At 41.3% G+C, this 19,391-nt stretch overlaps 1 protein-coding gene across 1 annotated transcript in view; it reads left to right on the top strand.

Annotated features, from left to right (window-relative positions):
• Nucleotides 1-19,391, top strand: part of GAS6 (growth arrest specific 6) — a 147,768-nt gene that overhangs the window by 93,866 nt on the left and 34,511 nt on the right. The window contains 4 exon segments of the mRNA XM_073590521.1: nucleotides 6,650-6,775; nucleotides 11,548-11,669; nucleotides 11,767-11,885; nucleotides 14,050-14,239. Coding sequence (XP_073446622.1) covers nucleotides 6,650-6,775; nucleotides 11,548-11,669; nucleotides 11,767-11,885; nucleotides 14,050-14,239 — 557 coding nt within the window.

The following is a 19,391-nucleotide window of genomic DNA, read 5'->3' on the forward strand; positions in this document are numbered from 1 at the left end:
GAGCTGGTCTACAGCCGATTCATCTCCCTCAGACACAAGCTTCAGAAGTCACCTGAGATGAAGGAACACTTCTTTACCTTCATGGGGAAGATATTCAAGAACAACCACGCAGAGATTGCACCTGCACTTTGGCACTCAGAGGAGTGTTGGTACTTGCCCATCTTCGGAGCGTACCATCCTAAGAAGCCAGGTTAAATAAGAGTGGTATTCGACTCAAGCGCCAAATGCGAAGACGTCTCATTGAATGATGTCCTACTGTCGGGCCCAGACCTCAACAATAGACTTCTGGAAGTACTACTCTGTTTCCGCAAAGATACGGTGGCATTTATGGCTGACATTCAACAGTTGTTCCACTGTTTTCTCGTCAAAGAGGAACACAAACTACTTCATGTTCTTCTGGTACCGCAACAACAACCCTCACAAAGACATCACAGAGTACCAGATGAGGGTACACATCTTCGGGAACAGCCCTTCCCCGGAAGTCACTATCTACGGCCTCCGAAATTCCACCAAAGAGGGCGAAGAAGAGTACGGGTCAGACGTCAGATCCTTCGTAGAAAAAGATTTCTACGTAGACAACTGTTTGAAGTCCACACCGACAAATGAGGCTGCAATCAGTCTACTAAAAAGGGCTCAAGAAATGCTGGCTCAGTCTAACCTAAGGTTACACAAGATATCCTCCAACAGCCAAGAGTTGATGGAAGCCTTTCCCTCTCAAGACTATTCCAGTGATCTATAAAGGACTTGGACCTAAGCATCGACTCCCTTCCCATGCAACGTAGCCTTGGATTGCTTTGGGATCTGAAGACGGATGCCTTCACCTTCCAGATCAGCAAAGACGAGAAACGCTTCACGCGCAGAGGAGTTCTTTCTTTCGTGGATAGTCTATACGACCCCCCTGGGATTTGTAGTTCCAGTAACCATCCAAGGAAAAGTGATGCTAAGAGACTTCACCCAAGACATGTCTGATTGGGACGATCCACTTCCAGCAGAAAAGGCTGACCTGTGGGCAGAGTGGAGGAAGTCTCTCGAAGCCTTGACCGACCTTCGTGTGAAACTGTACACTCCTGTGCCAGCCATAGAAGTGAAAACACAAAGACTTTGTATCTTCTGTGTCGCATGAGTCAAAGCGATTGCAGTAGTAGCATACCTCAAAACTATGGACATGAATGAACAATGCCGTATCCGGTTCGTTATGAGCCGGACAAAATTGGCACTACTCCACGAACACACGATCCCCAGACTGGAACTTTGTGCTGCCGTCCTCGCAGTTGAGCTAGCTGAACTTATCTCAGATGGGATGAATCTGGAGATCAAAGATGCAGAGTTCTACGCCGAAAGTAAAGTGGTACTGGGATACATCTGCAACGAGACGTGACGCTTCTATGTCTACGTCAGCATCCGGGTACTGAGAATAAGAAGATCCACCTGCCCTAATAAGTGGCATTACGTGTCTACATACCACAATCCTGCGGACCTTGCAACTAGATCCATTGCACCAAGTCATCTTAAGGACAGTACATGGTTCACAGGCCCTGCCTCTTTGAACCGTTCGATGCCCCACATCAGCAGGCCTGATGCATTCGAATTAGTGGATCCAATACCAATGAAGAATTTCATCCTCGAGTTTCTCCTCTACATACAGTGAATTCAAGTCAGCACCTTGAATCTCATTTGTTCGAGCTATTGCTTGTCTACTTCATGTGACCCAGTCCTACAAGTCATCACTACCTTCAAGCCAGAGACCTTGTAAAGGTTGGCATCACTGCAAGCATGCGTTTACCACTCTCAACCTGGAAAGAACCAAGGTTACAATACTTCATGTTGTACAAAAGAAGCAAATTGTTGCATCTGTTGTCAAGTGGGGAGTGTTCTGCCCAATCATGAGCAGCAAGCTAAAATTCATAGCGTAGTACCAGATACAGCCTTTAGAGGTCATTAGTTACTCATTTATTTTGTTTCTGTGTACAAGAGAGAGAATGTCTCCTTAAAGGAATAGTGTGTTATGCATAGAACCGCCCCTTTAATTTTCCCGGGCAGAAAGAGATATGTACAAATCTTTCCAGGGCTTTTCTTAGTGATACACTAGTGTTCTGGCTTTCTCTTCACTTCAATCTCTCCTCCTGACCAGCGAATTCCGGTGAGACTCTAATGCATTTATGTGTTTGTGTTAGACTGCCTCTGTGTAGTCTCTGCATCTCTTAGATTAGTTAATGCGTTTACACTGCTTACAGATAGGTTGCTTTTCTGTATAGAGCAGGATAGTGTTGCAGCATGTACTTTGCAATATCTGTGTTGTAATGTTACTGTGCAGCCTCTGTAATGTTAGTTACTGATGTAATTGCACTCTGTATCATGCTGTTGTCATCTGCCAGTACCGATACGCTGTTCTTTTGTAGCTTTTACCCTTATCCACTATATCGTCCGTCACAATATTATCCACTATTATTGCTCACCGTTCTTCATCTCCGTAAATATAGACTTAAGAATCCATACAGTCTTTTTACTGGTAAGTGGATGAAGGGTTTAGCCGTATGCTGGAATCCAAATAGCATCATACGTGGAGGAAGGCAGAACAAGCACCCTCAAAGTCTAACAGCTTGTAAATGCTTTTTGTAACCAGACAAGTTTTTTTTCAATTCTTGCTTTAGGGATTTTCATCCATTCTTCCTTGGGAAATTCTTCCAGTTCTGTGAGATTCCTGGGTGGTCTTGCATGCACTGCTATTTTGAGATCTACCCACAGATTTTCAAAGATGATCAGATCAGGGGACTCTGAGGGCCATTGTAAAACCTTCATCTTTCTCCTTTTGAGATAGTCTATTGTGTATTTTGATGTGTGTTTAGAATCAATATCCATTGGTAGAAGCCATCCCCTTTTCAACTTCAGCTTTTTTACAGAGCATAACATAGTTAGCAAGGCCGAAAAGACATTTGTCCATCCAGTTCAGCCTATATTCCAACAGTATAAATCCCAAGAACTACATCCTTCTAAAGAATCTAATAACTGCAAGATACAATATTGTTGCGCTCCAGGAAGACAACCAGGCCTCTCTTGAACCCCTAGACTGAGTTCGCCATCACCACATCAAGGAAAAGGCAAGGAATTCCAGATTCTCACTGCCCTAACATTAAAGAATTCTCATCTATGTTGTTGGAAAAAACATTCTCTCCTCCAGACTCAGAGAATGCCCCTTGTGACAGTCACCTTCCTTGGTATAAACCGATGCTCTGAGAGATATTTCTATTTTCCCCTTATATACTTATACATGGTCATTAGCTCGCCCCTCATTCGTCTTTTTTTCTAGGCTAAATAATCCTAATTTTGCTAATCTCTCTGGGTATTGTAGTTCCCCCATCCACTTTATTAATTTTGTTGCCCTCCTTTGTATTCGCTCTAGTTCCATTATATCCCTCCTGAGCACCGGTGCCCAAAACTGTACACAGTACTCAATGTGCGGTCTAAACAGGGTTCTCTACAGAGGCAGTATAATGCTCTCATCATGTGTATCCAGACCTCTTTTAATGGCACTGGCTGCTCTAGGTAAGTTTATCACTAACTAAGATCCCCAAGTCCTTCTGTCACGCTCACGCCTTGGCTGAATGGCATGAGCTGGGGGGTTGTGGCCCCACTGTGCCACAAACCAGGCTACCCTGGAAGGGGTGTGACTACGGCAGCTACCTCGGTCTTCGCTGGAGCCTCTGATGGTGAGGTCAGGCTTGTGTGGCAGGTAGCTGCCGGGTGCCACTCCAGGGTGGTGTCTGGCTGTGGCTGCTGATCCCACTCGGGAACAGGACACCTGGACAGGTGTGAGTGACAAGCAGGCTGAGACACAGGGGAAGTGGACACGGCTGGGACACTGGGCAGGCGGGTACGGCTTGGAGACACAGGACAGGCGGGTACGGCTTGGAGACACAGGACAGGTGGGCACGGCTTGGAGACACAGGACAGGCGGGCACGGCTTGGAGACACAGGACAGGTGGGCATGGTATGAGAAGGGACAGGTAAGGACCTGTTCACACAGCAGGTGTAGGCAAGAAGGAGTGGTGTATGTTGGAACAGGATTTGGACCTGTTCACACAGGAGGTGCAGGTACAGATATAGGCTGGAGTGTGGAGTAGGCAGAGCGGCTAGGGAGCCGTGCAGGCAGAGCGGCTAGAGAGCCGTGCAGGCAGAGCGGCTAGAGAGCCGTGCAGGCAGAGCGGCTAGAGAGCCGTGCAGGCAGAGCGGCTAGAGAGCCGTGCAGGCAGAGCGGCTAGAGTGCAGATGCAGAGACAGGGAGAACACAAGGAAAGACACGGCAGAGAAGGAACCACAAACGAGACTGACAGACAGAGGTAAGACTGAGTTCAGACAGAGACACAGGGACAAAGACACAAGGACCAGGATATTCTGCCTCCTGGCAGGCGGACAGAAAACAGACAAGGCACTGGGAACAAGACTGAAGGGCCAGGATATTCTGCCTCCTGGCAGGCGGACAGAGAAATGCTAGGCAAGGTACCAAGACACAGGAATACGCAGTAAGAGCCTTCAGAGAAGGCAAGACATAGGACATGGCCTGGCTAGCTCAGCAGCAAGGAGCTAACTGAGTTTAGACATTGCACAGGCAAAGGTCAGTGGGTGTGGCGAAACTAAATAGTCAAGGGCTCTAGGTGATTGGTAAGGGACAGATTACACAGGCGCACCCTGACTGCATAAGAATCAGAGAGTTCAGGCGTCGCCCCCCTATACACACAGTCTGGAAACATGGAGAGCAGAGGCACAGAGCTGGCAACAGACAAAATTCACAGCATGGCTTGAAGCAGAAAGTAAGTTGGTGTGCGGGGGATGGGAGGCCATGCAGTGATGCCAGCAGGGTTGTTACACCTTCTCCATGTCAGATTTACCCAGTGGTTTCCCGTTCAGTGTGTAATGGTGATATTGATTCCTTCCCATGTGTATAACCTTACATTTAGCATTGTTAAACCGCATCTGCCACCTTTCGGCCCAAGTTTCCAACTTATCTAGATCCATCTGTAGCAGAATACTATCTTCTCTTGTATTGACTGCTTTACATAGTTTTGTATCATCTGCAAATATCGATATTTTACTGTGTAAACCTTTTGCCAGATTGTTAATAAATCTGTTATGTTGGTGTTATGCTTACATCAAGAATTTGTTGAAATATAATTGAATCCATTCTTCCCTTTACCCGTGAAATGCTCCCCATGCCATTGGGTGCAACACACCCTCAAAGCATGATTGATCCACTTCCATTCTTAATGGTTGGCGAGATGTTTATCTGACATTCGGCACCCTTTTTTTTTCCACACATACCTCTGATCATTGTGGCCAAAGAGTTCTATTTTAACCTTTAGAGGTTTGCAGTCTCAGTGGCTTGTTTCCAAAATTAATTTTTTGGTGAGGATGCAGGAGAGGTTTTCTTCTGATGACTCTCCCATTAAGGCCTTATTTGTGCAGGTATCTCTGAACAGTAGAACAATTTACCATAACTCCAGCGTCTCACAGCCTTCTACTTCTTTGTGCGCCTCCACCGTTTTCATTTTCAGAGTGGTAGGCAGCTGCTTTGAAGAACCCATGGCTGCTGTCTTTTTGACATAAGGTTAGAGGAGGCTGGGTTTTTATAAAGCTGGGAAATTTGCATCACCTGGCCTTTCCTAACAATGATGGTGAACAAGCTATAACCTTAACAGGCAAATTAAGGTCTGAAACCTTGTTCAAAGTTATCTGAGCACACAAATCTCCAAGGGTGTCCAAACATTTGCAGTGGCCTATTTTCCTTTTTGTAATTTTTAAAATGTAAAAGATGACTTTTTTTTGCCAAACAATACAAAGAAAATGGGTCATGTTTAACATTAGACCTTTTAGAGATCATTTCATCTTCAACTTGGTTAACTATTTAAAGTAACAGTAATTTTGACCAGGGGTGCCCAAACTGTTACATGCGACTCTATACCTATTACTATTCTCTATTGAACCTTCTCCAACAGTCATCTAAATAATGATAGTAACAATGAGAGTATTACAACACCACTCATTGTTGTTATGAGATATCATTAACCTCCCTTAGATATTTACATCTTCTGCACTGGCCACTATATAAGAATACTCTGACACTTTATTCTTTTGTGTGGTCAAGTGCCATTGATGCTTTGGGTGTTTTTTTTTTTTTAGATATTTACAGTATCTGCATGAAGTATGATCCAATAGACCACTGAAAGTGTACTTTGGTATAAAATACTGATTAAAGTACTATTGCCCATGATACATCTCCATCGGCTTTTCAACTTCTTGTTCCTTGCATTCATACTGCCCCTTAATTTTATTTTTTTTATGGAAATGTCTCGTCTGAAATTAAGCTTTGTTATATTTTTCAAGTATTTTTGTAAGAGGTCTTCTTTCTTTTCAGTTGGGTGTTTTGATGGACCTTTAAGTATTACAGGGCTCCATTCGGTTTAGAACTCTGTAATGAGGCTCTCTTGCCCTATATACTGTATGCTGCTCTCAGATTAAATTGCAATATTAATTGATAACAATAATATTAAATTAGATCTTAGTGGAGACCAATAATACATGTTTTTTATACAGTAAAGTGCTTCCAAAGTTGCTGCTTTAAAACCTTTTTTTTAATTGATGATATTTCTTGTAGATATTGATGAATGCAGAATGACACCGGACATATGTGGAACAGCAATGTGCAAAAACATGCCAAGTTCTTACACTTGCCTTTGCAAGGAGGGCTTCATGTATGATGAATCAACTAAAAGTTGCCAAGGTATGCTTACATTAGGTTAAAAGGAATAAAACGAAAGCTGTACATTTTATCAGCACATTTGTAACAGATTAATGTATACGTTCTCTATGTGAGTTTGCTACGAGAGCTGATTTGTCTTGGACCTAGCAGCTCATATGCAGTAAATTAAGCTTTAACAGAGCACTTTAAGCATTTTTTAATGGCCCCTTTGTAACCAATTATGAGTGGGTATGGGTGTATTCAAATATCTGTCGCTATCTTCTGCCATTTCCAACACTGCTACGGTCTTGTACTACATTATGTGACTGCAATTGTGACCTGCCGGCTCCAACAGGATCTTCTGTGTTTACTGGAGATCACGTTATCAATACAAGTGTATGAGACTTCGAACGAGGGGCTCTCCTAAGATTGTTGCACTGTAGAATTAGACTGTACCGTCATTGGAAAAGACAGAAGGCAGTAAGTACTTTACTAAACACACACTAACTGGTAATAGAAGGGACAATAAAAAAAAAAATGCACCGGCAGGGTGGTCCTTTGTGGAATATTTTGGCAAAGTATATTCGAAAAAGCCGGTTTTAATAACAATGCATACATGCAGCCCATCAAGGGTATTACTGATGCAGTTAACAACCATGACACAAAGAGCAAACATTCTGATGCTATATAAAGTGATTAGGTTATTAAACATTATTAATATTGTTTATAAAGAAAACTGAATGTATGGCAATATAAACATACATATTTTTTAACATCAACAACATATACAAATTTTTAACATTAACATTTTCTTTTACTTAACACATTTGTGGTTGCTTTTCTTTATAATACAAAAATGCTGCAAAGTCCTTGGCATGTACTGCTTAATGATTGTACTGAAGATAAAATAACCAAAAAACAAAGGAATAACACTGTGCTGGATTTATCATATGATGAGGCAAATGGTGTTTGATAGATCTCATTGATTTAATGAATCCATCATTTTGATGAAAAAGAATAGCTTTGCGATCAGATTATAATAATCTTTATTTTTATATAGCGTTAACATATTCCGCAGCACTTTACACACATTATCATCGCTGTCCCCTATGGGGCTCACAATCTAAATTCCCTATCAGTATGTCTTTGGAGTGTGGGAGTAAACTGGAGAACCCGGAGGAAACCCACACAAATACGGGGAGAACATACAAACTCCATGCGGATGTTCTCCTTGGTGGGATTTGAACCCAAGACTCCAGCACTACAAGGTTACACTGCTAACCACTGAGCCACCATGATGCCCTACAATTATGATCAGTGTTTATACAGAGTTACATATCCTGTGTATGTAGGGACCCCTTCTTGACAGACAAAACAAAGCGCTCTCCTTCAGCTAAACTGAATCGTCTCTGCGATCGGTGTAGTAAGTCTTCTGTTAATCCCTTTTTATTTTATGAAACTGTTTATGCTGTGTTGATTTGTCCCCTTTATATAATCCTTTGTATATTTTTCATAAACACTGTCTCCCTTTGGATTAAATATAAAATTTAATAGTTCAGTTCCTTCTGTTCTGTAACTACACCTCGAAGCCATAAGCTACCGTTTTAACCGTGTCCATTCGACCGAAACAGAGTGGTGGTGGCTGCGAGTAGTCTGGGGTTATCTGAGAGTTGGCTCTGACTTTACCAGGGTGTGTACATATATTCCAAGTGTTGGAATCCGGTGGTCCATATGCCGTTTGCTCATCTCTAATTTTCCGATAGCCGGCCTCGTGGTGCGAAAAGGCTGCTGCCTTTTCCATTGGGGATGAGGAGCCATGCATACCAGGATGGTGATGATGAGCCCTGTAGACAAGGATGGGGGTGAGGAGCCATGTAGACAAGGATGGGGATGAGGAGCCATGCAGACAAGGATGGGGATGAGGAACCATGCATACCAGAATAGGGATTAGGGGACAATACATACCCAGCTTATACTCGAGTCAATAAGTTTTCCCAGTTTTTTGTGTCAAAATTAGGTACCTCGGCTTATACTCCGGTTCTGCTTATACATGAGTACATACGGTATTTATTTTTTTAATGTGAGCATCCTGTATAGAGCACTATGTAGGCACATTGAACAGCTTGAAACACTGTGAGGCCATTACAGTGTGGATCATCTTGTGGGGCCCTTATACAGTATGGCGCATGGTGTGCAGCCATTATACAGTGTGGAGCACTTTGGAGCACTATGTGTGGCAATTTTGTATTATGGAGCATCGTGTGGGGCCATTATGCTGCATGGAGCACTATGTGGGGCCCATTACACTTTATGTAGGGCTATGTGGGGCCTATTACACTGTTTGGAGGACTATGTGGAGCCATTATACTTGATGGAGATCTATGTGAAGCCATTGTATTGTATGGAGGACTTTATGTGCCCGTTATACTGTATGGAGGGCTGTGTGGAGAATCATACTGTGATGGGATCACCATTCTTTGTTTCGGGAACTGAGGGAGGTACAGTAGAGTCGTCAAAATGTGCATGTGGAGGAATTCACTGTGAGGGTATTATACTGTGTTTGGGAGCACTTTTGTTTGCATCATACTTTATTATCTGTTTTATTCAAGATTTTTTTTATCCTTTGTTGTTACATATTTTTAATTAGGTCATTGGGCCATATGTTTTTTACTGCTGTTACATAACATATTATTCCTCTATAATTCCAAAAGTTAATCGTTTTAGTTGATAAGGAAAAATGTCCTCGATTGTAGACTTTTTTTTTAACAAATATCAAGGTTGGTCTGCAACTTTCTGCAAGTTTTTAACTTTGGGTCTCTGTGTATTTGAGTTTGATATAGCCCTGCCTTAAAGGGTTTGTTCTCATCATGATAAAGGGTTGCAATTGCAAAAAGGTTGTGAAAACAAACAACTTTGCAATTATACTTTTGATTGAAAATTCTCTCCATTCTCAAGAACAGACCCTCCACTACAACTGGTGGCTAGTATCAGGCTTGGAGTGCAGCACTTACAAGTTCTTTGATATTGACTCCATAGCGCGCTAATGTACGAGTTGTCTTTCTAATCTAAAATCTCAGTATTCAGGGCACTTTGCAAAATATAAGTGGGTTTTTGATTGCAGTTTGGGCACTAGGTCTCTAAAAGGTTTGCCATCACTGTCCTATTCTAACATAGAACACGTCCATAGATCACTCTATCAATTACTTTGTTTTAATAGAGCTTAGGGTTCACCTTTGGGTCCACTGTTTTAATTTGTCCTGAAATATAGCAGATTGCTATTTTAGCGAACTTGGATTTAAATTAAATCGCATTAAAACTCACTGGCATTAGTGATATATAGATGATTTTATCCCTAAGGAATCATAAACTGTTCCGCAGTGCAATCTCACAGTCAGATCACTGCTGGAGAATCAAGGGATGCTTTTGGGTGAATTCCACCTTGAATGGTAATACTGAAATTCCCTCTACAGCTAGAGCCAATGAAGGTAGTGCAATAAATAATAAAATTGGACTTATATGCCCTCGCATTTTTGTCACTAAATCACTTTTGTGGTACGCTCACACACATTAGTTCTGTAATTTTAAATGTGTGTTTCCTTTACAAAATAATTAAGTTATGTTTTACTTTAGGATCTTTAATAGGGATCTCTAGTTGCATTAGGCAAATTGTGTGTTCATTTGGACTACATTTCTCAAGAGGCCGAAATGTAGTCCTCACGGCTATCCTCTGTGCCTGCCCACTCCACCTGCAAAGCATCATCCTGAGACTCCTTTTACAGTCTCAAGATGGATAAATCTCTGCATATACACAATTCCTCCTTCCTAACATTCCTCCCACTTCACCTATTATGTGCTATTTTGAAACACTCCTACAATCAATAATGTGGCAGGTGCTGATATTGGCAAAATATAGACTCCGTGTACTGCATGGCAGCAATTAGTATTATAGTGTAATCTAGCACTCTGGATCACCAAACACCATCCCCTCTGGCCAATGTCTCTTGTTGGTAAGATTACTTGTTCTGTGTGAAACATGTAAGGGACTCTCGGTCCTTTCCACCATCTTTGTACACATCCCCAGTCACCCTCAAAACATGCCTATGATCACAAGTCACACATCTATTGTCATCAACTTTCAGTGCGCATCACAGAATGGCTGAGTCATTCAAAGAGCAGGAAGGAACTAGTAGTCACATCACATGTGACAGCCCATGAACAAAGCAGTAATTTTTATCAACAAAATTATTAAAGGGAATCTGTCATCAAGTTTTTGCTACACCATCTGGCAGAAGTATGATGTAGAGACTGAGAGCTTGATTCTAATGATATGTCATTTAATAAGCTGTGTGGTGTTTGAATAAAATCAGTGTTTTATCAGCAGGACATTTTCACTAGAGGACTAGCTGCCTCGTGCTGTCTAGTCATCCTGCTTTGTTTAACCCAGCACCCACCACTGATTTGCAGCTTTCTGTGTTCAGTAAGTTGCTAATCAATGGTGTGGGCGAGGTTATAAATGTCTTAGAATTCAGATCACTGCGAGATCTGCAAAAACATTGATTTGATCAAAACTGCTGTTCCTAGTAAACTAAGTGATACATTGCTGGAATCGGGTTCTTTGTCCCTACATCATACTGCTGTCAGATGGGGTAGCAAAAACCTGGTAACAGATTCTCGTTAAGTTTCTTCATTTGTGATTGGCTTTAAACTGTTTTATTAATCTGTGTGTCTGGAAAACTCCTGTAGTACCCCCTACTATGTACAGTTGCAGATGAAACTAACCTATTCAACATAGAACTTTATCTTTCACAATACAGATATAAATGAATGTGAAGAGAAGCGTTGTGAACAGTCTTGTGTCAATACTCCTGGAAGCTATTCATGTCACTGTGATGGGCGAGGAGGAGTAAAATTATCACATGATATGAGCACCTGCGAGGTACTCTTTACAATGTATATTTTCTTAAGCATTAGACCTATTTGTAATGCTCTAATTACATATTTCCTTTGTACTTTTTTCACTTTGTTGCCTACAGGACATAATGCCATGTGTACCTTTTGCAATGGAAAAGAGCATGAAGTCTTTGTACCTTGGCAGGATGTTCAGTGGGACACCCGTGATCAAGCTTCGGTTTAAAAGAAAGCAGCCCACCAGGTAAGGAGACTACTGTATCACTATGGATATAGGATGAGATCAGGAAATAGATCGCTGAATACTGGTTAAAGTTGTCTTCATTTCTATACGAAAAAGAAAAGGTTCCAGCTTCATCAATTTGCAAAGTACATTCCAATTTAAAAGGATCCCATGATCAAGATATACACAGCAATGCGTTTTCAATCCACAAACTGCGTTCTCTATGAGAGCTCTAATAAAGAACGCAGTTTGTGCGTTTGAAACGCATTGCTGTGTATATCTTGATCATGGGATCCTTTTAAATTTGAATAAACTTTGCAAATTGATGAAGCTGGAACCTTTTCTTCTTTTTCGTACTTTCCTGCAAGTAGTCCCTTGAGTTCCGTGCTTCAGAATGCCTAATGCCTTTGTGAGCTGGTTACCTCTTTTTTTTTTTTTTTTCTTGATACACCTTTTGTTTCTATAAATCTTAGTAATTATTACTTTTTACAAGTACTACCTTATGAATACTATCATTTATCTATGGCTTCTGTTCACCTGGCCTTCAGCCTTGTCTGGATTTTCTTTCTGAAAACATTTTCAGCTTTCTCCATTAGGGAGAAAGGAATACTTGGCACAACTCTACTCTGACTTAAAACTGACTTAAATTTGGCTGTAGAGTTTTCCTTTTTGGCCTTGGTGATGGAAACAGTCCCCATGTCTTTCTCTTTAGTATTTCTTAACACTGAGAATAATGACTTTGGTGATTTTTATGGTTTCTCACTCCTCATTGACACACAGCTTGCTTTGACGTTGAACAGGTTTCTTTTTAATTCCTAACTTGACCTATTACAGCTCCGATTGTTCTATTTGTAAAAAGGAGGGCAATAACATTTTAAAATAACATTGTTTGTAATGTGTAGCTCAGTGTTTCTACATGTAGCTATTTGTGCAGCAAAATTGCTTAAAGGGGCTGTGCCACGAACTAAGTATATTTTAATCAACAGATCTTGGAATAAAAATAAACTCTACAACTGGATGTGTTTTAAAAAAAAAAAAATGTTCCTGTGCTGAGATAATCTTATAAATGTGCCCCTGCTGTGTACTGTGTAATGGCCGTGTCTGACCGTACAGGAACATGGTCTGATCATGCCACAGCTCCTGAGCAGTGAGGGAAGCTAAAGGGTATACAGATATTACAGCATGGGTTCACAGCTCATTCTTTTTGAGTAAAACATTTCCCTGCCTGTTTTTCAACAATATTTTACCTCAAAGAAAGAATCTGTTGCGATCCCATGCTGTAATGACTGTATAGAAGTTCGCCTTCTACCTTGGTCATGAAATATGGTATATCTGACATGTTCCTGCACGGTCAGACACAGCCATTACACAGTACACAGCAGGGGCACATTTGTAAGATTATCTCAGCACAGGAACATTTTTTTAACACATCCAGTTGTGGAGTTTATTTTTTTTCCAAGATTTGTTTATTAAAATATACTTTTTTTTGTGGCACAACTCCTTTAGTTTAAAGAAGTGAACTGACTCCACTAATGTCCTGTCTTAACATTGTCTTTCACACTGTGTCTACAGAATTGAATGAATGACTGAATGAACAAGTCAACCAAAAAATTCACTTTTATCGCTCTAACAGGTTCCCACACAAGACCAATGGTGGTGGTGGTTCATACAGATAAACAGGACTGCAAGATTTAGCATACTGGTTTCCTTTTCTTCCCATCAAAATTTTAAAAATCCTCTTCCAAAACATGAAATATTTTCCAGGCCCTTCATGCCTATTAGGTCTAGGTTTTATTTTCCTAGTGCTCCTAGTAGCTCAGCAATGACGAGCACGGGGGTCTTAGTAATCCACCGGTTGTCATGCAAACCCATCTGTGTCCTGCGATCATGTTACAGGGGCGCAGATGGGTTTTTGATGCGCTTCCGGCATGATCGTGTTAAATGTCAGAGATTGACAATGACATTTAACATGTTAACGGCCGCTGGTGAATGTGGGCTCAGCACCAGAGCCCACATCAAAAGGGGGTAGGCAACCTTAGACATACCTATACGTGATAGGTTGTGAAGGGATTAAAGTGTTTTAGCTTTCATTTTAGTTTAATGACATATTATTTGTTATACTGTCTTTTAGGGACTTGAAACGTAAATTGTTGATTTGTTTGTTTTATATCTTGAAACATATTAGACTTGTGGCAGAGTTCGACTTTCGTACGTTTGATCCTGAAGGTGTCCTTTTCTTTGCTGGTGGCCATCAGGGCAGCTCATGGATAGTTCTTGCTCTTCGAAATGGAAAGCTTGAGCTTCAACTGAAATTTAATGGAATAGGACGAGTGACAAGCAGTGGTCCAATAATAAACCATGGTATTTGGCAAACAGTAAGTATCTCACAGATATCAACACTATATAGAATGAATATGAATTATGAAAATCTCATAGCCTGTTTGTGCTAACATGACAAGTAGGCTATTACTGTACTTTATGAATAATATGAAATATAAAAACGTGGTACATTGAGTTGGCATCTTAGATTAGAGATGAACAGTACAGAAGTTAGGTTTAGTGCTCACCCTTACAGGGTTTTGCTAGTTGGGGACAAAGCTATTGCACTGTATATAGGTAAGAAAGTTTGGCTACTTGCCACAAGTATATAGGTCCCTTATTTTGCGATTGCCAACTTTGCTTAGGGAGTCAATCAAATAGTGTGGGGTTAGTATTTAGAGGAAACCCATGATGGTGAATGTGGCACAGCATAACGTACAGTTCTTGGTTCAAATCAAGCCCGCAACAAAGTCAAGGACAAGACATATGATATACAGTACCTTGCGAAAGTATTCGGCCCCCTGGAACTTTTCAACCTTTTCCCACATAACATGCTTCAAACATAAAGATACCAAATGTAGATTTATGGTGAAGAATCAACAACAAGTGGGACACAATTGTGAAGTTGAACGAAATTTATTGGTTATTTTAAATTTTTGTGGAAATTCAAAAACTGAAAAGTGGGGCGTGCAATATTATTCGGCCTCTTTAATTTAATACTTTGTTGCGCCACCTTTTGCTGTGATTACAGCTGCAAGTCGCTTGGGGTATGTCTCTATCAGTTTTGTACATCAAGAGACTAAAATTCTTGCCCATTCTTCCTTGGCAAACAGCTCGAGCTCAGTGAGGTTTGATGGAGATCATTTGTGAACAGCAGTTTTCACAGATTCTCGATTGGATTCAGGTCTGGACTTTGACTTGGCCATTCTAAACACCTGGATACGTTTTTGTGAACCATTCCATTGTAGAATTTGCTTTATGTTTGGGATCATTGTCTTGTTGGAAGACAAATCTCCATCCCAGTCTCAGGTCTTTTGCAGACTCCAACAGGTTTTCTTCAAGAATGGTCTTGTATTTGGCACCATCCATCTTCCCATCAATTTTAACCATCTTCCCTGTCCCTGCTGAAGAAAAGCAGGCCCAAACTATGATGCTGACACCACCATGTTTGACAGTGGGGATGGTGTGTTCAGGGTGATGAGCTCTGTTGCCTTTACGCCAAACATATCGTCTGGCATTGTTGCCAAAAAGTTCGATTTTGGTTTCATCTGTCCAGAGCACCTTCTTCCACATGTTTGGTGTGTCTTCCAGGTGGCTTGTTGCAAACTTTAAACAACACTTTTTATGGATATCTTTGAGAAATGGCTTTCTTCTTGCCACTCTTCCATAAAGGCCAGATTTGTGCAGTGTACGACTGATTGTTGTCCTATGGACAGACTGTCCCACCTCTGCTGTAGATCTCTGCAGTTCATCCAGAGTGATCATGGGCCCCTTGGCTGCATCTCTGATCAGTCTTCTCCTTGTTTGAGAAGAAAGTTTAGAGGGACGGCCAGGTCTTGGTAGATTTGCAGTGGTATGATACTCCATCCATTTCAGTATGATCGCATGCACAGTGCTCCTTGGGATGTTTAAAGTTTTGGAAATCATTTTGTATCCAAATCCGGCTTTAAACTTCTCCACAACAGTATCACGGACCTGCCTGTTATATTCCTTGGTCTTCATGATGCTCTCTGTGCATCAAACAGAACCCTGAGACTATCACAGAGCAGGTGCATTTATACGGAGACTTGATAACACACAGGTGGATTATATTTATCATCGTTAGTCATTTAGGACAACATTGGATCATTCCGAGATCCACAATGAACTTCTGGAGTGAGTTTGCTGCACTGAAAGTACAGGGGCCGAATAATATTGCACGCCCCACTTTTCAGTTTTTGAATTTCCACAAACATTTAAAATAACCAATAAATTTCGTTCAACTTCACAATTGTGTCCCACTTGTTGTTGATTTTTCACCAAAAATGTACATTTGGTATCTTTGTTTGAATCATGATATGTGGGAAAAGGTTGAAAAGTTCCTGGGCGCCGAATGCTTTTGCAAGGCACTGTAAATGTGCATCATTTGTCCTGAAGGGGTTAAAGTAGTTGTCCACCTTTTGGCGATTTTTGTTTTTTTAACTTAAAGGGCTCACTTACATTAGCATAGATCTCAGCCTAGTGCTATGTGATGTGTTAATGAATAGCACAGGACCAATGTTATACTATGGAGCAGTGCAGATCATCAATTTTATTTTTCTCATGCCGATTCGACATAAGAAGACATTTGCAGCATGCTGCAGGTGCAGCTGATAGTCAGATCACGTGCATCCAATCAAGTTTATGGGTGCATGTGTAACATTGGAAAGCACTCGGATGTCATCCAAGTGCAGTCCGATGTATGCGCACAGAGACAATGGAGAAATTGTTTTCCATCTTCTCTGCACCTGTGCTGTGACTCTTTCATATAAGAAAATCACTAAGATGACACTTGGACTAAACTCTTACAGAGATTGAGCAGAGTATCATTAGCATAATTGGCCTGATTCTCTGATATGAGAGGATCGATGGCCGTGTGTCCGTAGCAATTTATATACAATTGGGGATCGAAATCACTTTTGCAATTGGCTCTCATGAAAAAGTGTGCACTGTTTACCTTTTATAGTATTTGTGATGCACTGATTATTGCTGGCTGCAAAATGAATTAATGGGTTTGGCCACTTTATCTTAACAGATGTGTTGGAGCACTTGATTTTTGCTTACTATTATATAGTAATGGCCTAGCCTAGTTCAATTGAAAAACCGCCAACAAACGTTTCTTCTATTGCAGGAGGCTGATGGACTAATCTCATCACATCCTCCTTCAACAAGAGCCATTTCATAGACAGGTTAGCTGTGCAGTCTGAGGAAAGCTGCAGTATAAAAAGGGTGAAACTATATAATAGTAAGTTCCACAAGATCATGTCTCCAACACATCTGGTAAAGTGGCCAACCCCTTTAAGATATCAGACACTTCATAGGAGGCACACCGCTTTTAAAATCTCAATAAATAAATTTCTGCTTACTTGGAAAATGAACCCATGAGCACATAAATACATTGTTGTTTTTTATTGTGATTTTAAAAATAGACTTCTTATTAATTTCAACCAACTGGACCACGGTGTGCTGCACCTCCTTCAACATATTCAAAATCTTAATCTGTTTCCTTTTCGATCCCAATGCCACACTATTAAATGAATTAATGCGCTATAATGTCCAACTCTTTCCTAAAGACATTTTACAAACTTAAAAAAAGCCTGTTTGGCTGAATGCTCACCTTATAATGTCCCCCAAAGGAAAAAAGTAAGACGTTATTAATAATTCATTTTTTTTTTATTGTCATTCTCTTTCCTCGCTCTGTGCTTTATTGTAGTGGTGATGCTGCTAGAGCAGTGGATGGAATTACCATCAACTACAGTCCCAATGAGATATACTGTATCATCTCTTGTAGACAATGCCACTATTATACAATGCGAGGCAGTGCAGTAATCACTTCTTGTCTTAACACCTAAACAAATCTGCAGCTAGACATTGCTATATTATTTTATTGCTCACTGCACAAACTGCTACCCAGCATGAGAAACCGAATCATTTCAGAGACTAAAGGGCCTGTCACACTAAGCGATATCGCTAGCAATATCGCTGTAACATCACTGGTTTTTGTGACGTTATAGCAATATTGCTAGTGATATCGCTATGTGTGATACTTACCTCCGACCGGCTCCCCCGCTGATTATCGCTGATCGTGCGAGTACGGCCTGGGCCGTTTCTCGTCGTCAGCTTCCTACTGGGCTTCCTGTGGCGCCGACGAGCGACGCGTGGACGCGGGCGGGAGGACGTCAGGATCGCCTCGTCTGACAGGTAAGTAGCGACCCCCGACCGCTGCTATGTCGCTGGTGAGATCTGCCTGTGTGGCAGCTCACTAGTGACCACTTAGCGATGCATCAGCGATCCATATCGTTGTCGGGATCATTGGTACATCGCTAAGTGTGACAGTACCTTGAGGCTGTGTTCACACACAGCGTTTTTTTTTGCGGTTTTTCCCTCGGATTTGCCAAAAAATCCGCGGGAAAAAGTGAAAAAGAAACTTCCCATTCATTTCTATGCATTTTGCACTTTTTGTGCACATTGATGCGTTTTTTACCGCGAAAAAAACGCATCGCGGTAAAAAACGCAGCATGCTCATTAATTTTGCGGATTTTTCCGCATTTCTGGCTTGTTCAATGCATTTGAAAACGCGCGGAAAAACGCGTAAAAAACGCGACGAAAACGCGCGGAAACCGTGAAGACAAAAAATGCGCGGTTTCTGGGAAGGGAGTCAGATTTTTTAGCAGAAATTTTCTGCTACGTGTGCACTTAGCCTAAGGCTACGACTCCACGATCAGGAATAGCAACGTTTTGGATGCAGCGTATTTTCAAAGCCTCTGAAATGCTGCGTTCTGATTACTGCACTTGCTTGTCAGTACACGCGGATTCACCGCATGTAATTAAATTCAATTGGTCCAAACGCGCAGTGGAGACTACAGAAATTGGCATGCTGCTGCTTGTAAACCCACACCATGGGTGAGTTTACGCAGCGGTAAATAGAAGCGCAGTGATCATGGGATTTCTATAAATGCCATCCACTGTGCTTCTAATGTGGAACTCAGCATTTCCTGATCATGGACACGTAGCCGAAGAGGTAGGGGTGAGCCAGAGAGCTGTGGAGATAAAAGCTGTGTTATGCTTGTTGTACATCAGAGAGAGGAGAGAAACCAGTGTTCAATGTACAGAACATAACACAAGCAGGTGATAGGATTGCATGTGAGACTGATCTACAGTTATCTGGGCTACAGACAATACATAAGTAAGAGAGAAATTTTACTGCGTGAAGCCATTTGCACAAAATTTTCAAGAGTCAGATAACTCCTTTAAATACCTAATATAAAACTGATTTTACATTGTTTCCACCACTTTGATTCCCGTCCAGTCCTTGTTTTGTTAAAGAAGTATTTCCATCAAAATTGTTATCCTAATAATATATTGCAGTCATCATATTATACAGCACTGTGTGCTTACAATTGCTCATTTTGCCCTTCTATTCAGTTAATTCTTCTCTTTTCCATTAAGTCTATGACATCACATGATTAC

This window comes from Dendrobates tinctorius, unplaced genomic scaffold (assembly GCF_039654945.1).
Source record: "Dendrobates tinctorius isolate UK_male_01 unplaced genomic scaffold, ASM3965494v1 ptg000117l, whole genome shotgun sequence".
In the NCBI taxonomy this organism is placed as follows: Eukaryota; Metazoa; Chordata; class Amphibia; order Anura; family Dendrobatidae; genus Dendrobates; species Dendrobates tinctorius.